Source organism: Periophthalmus magnuspinnatus, chromosome 1 (genome assembly GCF_009829125.3).
Source record: "Periophthalmus magnuspinnatus isolate fPerMag1 chromosome 1, fPerMag1.2.pri, whole genome shotgun sequence".
Taxonomy (NCBI): Eukaryota; Metazoa; Chordata; class Actinopteri; order Gobiiformes; family Gobiidae; genus Periophthalmus; species Periophthalmus magnuspinnatus.
In genome coordinates this window covers 8,749,483-8,753,320 of record NC_047126.1, presented here as the reverse complement: position 1 = coordinate 8,753,320, position 3,838 = coordinate 8,749,483, and the positions used below count along the sequence as shown (strand labels likewise).

The window sequence follows — 3,838 nt, the reverse complement described above, 5'->3', positions numbered from 1 at the left end:
TTTTCCAGGTTAAATATAAACATTATCCTTTAACCTTTATATAGATTCCATAACAATAACAAAAACCCTCATAGTAATAATTATTTTCTTTAGTAAAATTTGGCCATTCAAAAATGTAACTTGATAGATAATCGATCTAGATTACAAATTGTATCTTTTTTTCTTCAAGCAAAATGTGTGAAATGTTACTTAGAGGCAAAACAATGTAGTCTAATAATTTTGCACATTTTGATTTTGTGTTTAGTACCTTTATGCTTTTAAAACACATTAGCAATTTAAAATACACTTTTATTCCTACCATTTGCAGACCAATTTAAGCTCAGACAAACAAACAGCCTCACATATTATTTTTTTGTTAAAACTGATGCCACAATCCACGATATATACCAGAAGACTCCATTGTGTCCTGATTTCACAGTTTAACTCATGTTTCCTCACTAAAATCGCAATAGTCCAATCACAGGCCTCTGACAACATCGAATAAATCATTTGTGGCTGTTGTCAAGGACTACCATAAATTAAACATGCACGTTACCACCAACACTGCACTAAAGCTTAACATGCGCTCAGGACTACGGCTAATAACTGAATCCAAACCGGGAAATGCTTGTTCACTGATACAAGTCCCTGTGAAAAAAATGATTTATGTGGCAGCAGAAAAGTTTGGAGTGAAACTTAAGGACGAGCCATGAATCAACATTTCACAGAGCCTCCACTTGTACTTCCTGTCATTCGTCTGAGCAGCGGAACTCCCAAAAGCAAGCCCGTTATTGATGGGATTAAGCACTCATAAGTTGTACAGAGAGAGAGCAAGAGTGGCTAAGCTGTTAAGACGCTAAAAAGAAGTGTGAAGAAATAATGTGACAAGTACCTGGTCTGTGTGGAGGCAGGCATCACGTATACCTGAGGGGTTTTATAGCCTAATCCAGTGCCGCTTTATAATAGAGTTGCACTGACGTGGATTTCATGACTTATATAAGAGGTCTTATATTAGACTAAGTATCATCAAAAACATATCTGGAGCTGGATTCAAGTCTCTTTTTTATATAAATATGTAGGATCCAGAGGTGGGTAGTTAGGTTTACTTAAAACAGAACTTTCCCTGCAGCTCCCTGAATACACTGTCAGGGAATAGACTCAAAGGCGTATTTCCCCGGCAGTACAATCACATACAACAACAGATGACATTCCCAACAGAACTCTCTTCAGGTTGTGTCAGTCATATTACAAGGCTGGTTTTCAGCACAAAGACAGTAAGAGGAGAAGAGGAGAGAGCGGACGTTTCAAACATCCAAAAAATACAGATTTACCGTCACAAGGAATTACAAAGACATTTAATGTGACTTAGCTGCTTTAAAGGTGCAATAAGTCACTTTTCTGGTTGACAGATCCACGGCATGTTTGACTCCATGGAGATGTTATTGCTCTGTCAAGAAATTTCCACAGTATGGCATTTAACACATCTATTTTGCATTGCTCAGAAATACCTTGAAAACACGCACTCTGTAAATTGTATTTCCAGCAAGAAATAAAAAGTAACAGATAAGCAAGTGGCAAAACCTTCACCAAAAATTTTCAGATTGCACTTTTAATCAAAGACAAGGTGACATTAGATTTAGCCTGCAATGTCAGAGAGACACATGGTCAGTTCACGTCAAAACGCACTTGGGGGCTTACCGGTAAAAAAAACAAAAAACAAAACAAAAAACCCCCACAAAGAACTGAGGGCAAATTTATGCAGAATCAACAATCAATGGACCAAACTCTTATTTATCTCAGGTAAGAGAAGTTATTTTGTTTTGAATAATACGACCGTACCAAGTTAGAACGGAGGTTTGTCTCCCTCGGTGGTCCGATTCCAGACCCTCCTGGATTCTAACAGAATATAGAAGGGACTGGCTACTAGAATGTCATGATGAAGAACATAATCATTTTTAGTAGTGAGTGGGCCCAAGAACTTTCTGTATTACTGTTAGGATAAATAACTATGCTTAGCTAGTCTGCATAACCACTGCCATAGTTTGTTATTGTATTGCTATAGTTCATTTTTGTATCAGTGCTCATGTGAAGACGAGGACTTGATTACAGCTGTGTGACGCAGATATATGTTCAGGACAAGTACAAGATATTCTACAATCTATCTAAATATCTAATCAAATAACTAAGCAGGACAATGACTTGACTGCTGATTCATGACATCACCTTGGTTAAGCCAGAAAAATATGTGTCAGCAATCAGAGCAAGAGACAACAAGGATGCTCGTCACAGCCTGATAAGACTGTGCAATGTGCCAAGAGGCCCGCCTGGCCTGTGCACCAACGAAGAGTCTAAACCACTATAGTATGCATATAAAAATTCATTGCATAGCCGTAAAACATTCAGTCTCTGGGAATGTCAGTTGCACAGACTCCGTGTACAAGTATTGCTCCTCATTGGTTGATGAAGTAAATCCTTCTTTGAATTTGATCTCTGGGTCAAGGTTAATTATTGTCTTAGCAGAAACTAACAAACACAAGAGGAAAAGGCTGAATTCCTCAACATTACCACAAAATTATATGAATGTGAAAATGAGCAACTTAAGTGCTCCATCTGTATTAAATATTATTGATCTATAGAATGTTGAGAGTCACCTTAAACCCAGCGGTTGTTAGCATAAAGCTGAGATGAGCAGATGCACCACATTATCAACAACAGAATTGAAAGTGAAACAATGCTACAATAGAATGAGACCAAATACACATGCACATCGTGCTTTGGTGTCGTCTTGTGAAGGATGGGTTCTTTCTCTCTGCACTGTCCTCTTTGTCCGTCCTTGTTGTAGCGTCTTTTGTCAGAGAACTGGCTGCTCCATTAGCTGCTTTCAGACTGTGAAAACGTGCATTCATCATCCTTTAGATAAAGCTACCAGTGATAGAAGGGACAAGGAAGTAATGCTGTAAGATAAAGTCATTCAAGAGAAACTAACTCCATAAAAATGTTGTTAATGGTGAGAAATCTTAGTTTGGTCGTGATTATAGTGTTGTCTTGCAGTTGTAGCAGAATAATTGTAACCATGGATTTGGAGGTAATGTATATGGAGAACCAAAAATTACATAATCTGAAAATTTGTCTCTGAATTTCCCCTGAATCACGACTGCATCAGAATTGAGGTTCTGAGGTATAGAATGAATTTCTCAGGTTTTGTGTACTATAGAGGGCGCTATAGTGATAGTACTATAGGCCGATGCATGTGGTTGTGAGTTATCATCAAAGAAACAGGAATTGAGGATGTATTTTCATAGCAAGCTGCACGGAAACTGTAAGGATTATCCCAAAAAACTGTCACATTATTGAATTTCAATGTCTATAGATATGTCATGCCAAATCTCAGCTCAGTCGTACCAAACCACGGACTAGTTAAAGTAAAAATGTCTATACTTTATCATGGTGAATGTAAATGCTCCTATATGCAAAACATGAAAAATTAAAGCATATGTCTCATTGACTTTTATAACCAGGGGCACATAGGTGAATTTTCTGCAAGGTTTCACTAATTAATGGCTAAGTTTTTTGTTTTTTTTTTCTCCCAATTGTAATCTTTGTGCATTCCTATAGGTGGCACTCTAGCACTGATCTTTGTGTTTGACATATCAATGTAATAAAATGATATAGTGCACTTTTAAAGAGCCTATATTACTCTATGTTTTGATTGTTATTTCTTAATCAAATATGCAGGGTTTGTGAGTCAAACAGAAAACACTCTGTTCCACCTTGTGATGATATGTGGTACAGGAAGTGCTCCACTGTGTTTTTAAACTCTATATCCAAATGATTCTAGTCATACTGGCCTAATTTCATC

General features: G+C 37.3%; 1 protein-coding gene across 1 annotated transcript in view; it reads left to right on the top strand.

The window, feature by feature from the left end:
- The window catches only part of LOC117376032 (equilibrative nucleoside transporter 2-like), a 10,554-nt gene extending 6,948 nt beyond the window's left edge, over positions 1 to 3,606 (top strand). The window contains exon 7 of the mRNA XM_033972468.1: positions 3,595 to 3,606. Coding sequence (XP_033828359.1) covers positions 3,595 to 3,606 — 12 coding nt within the window. The remainder of the gene's footprint in view (positions 1 to 3,594) is intronic.
- Positions 3,607 to 3,838: the final 232 nt, after the last annotated feature.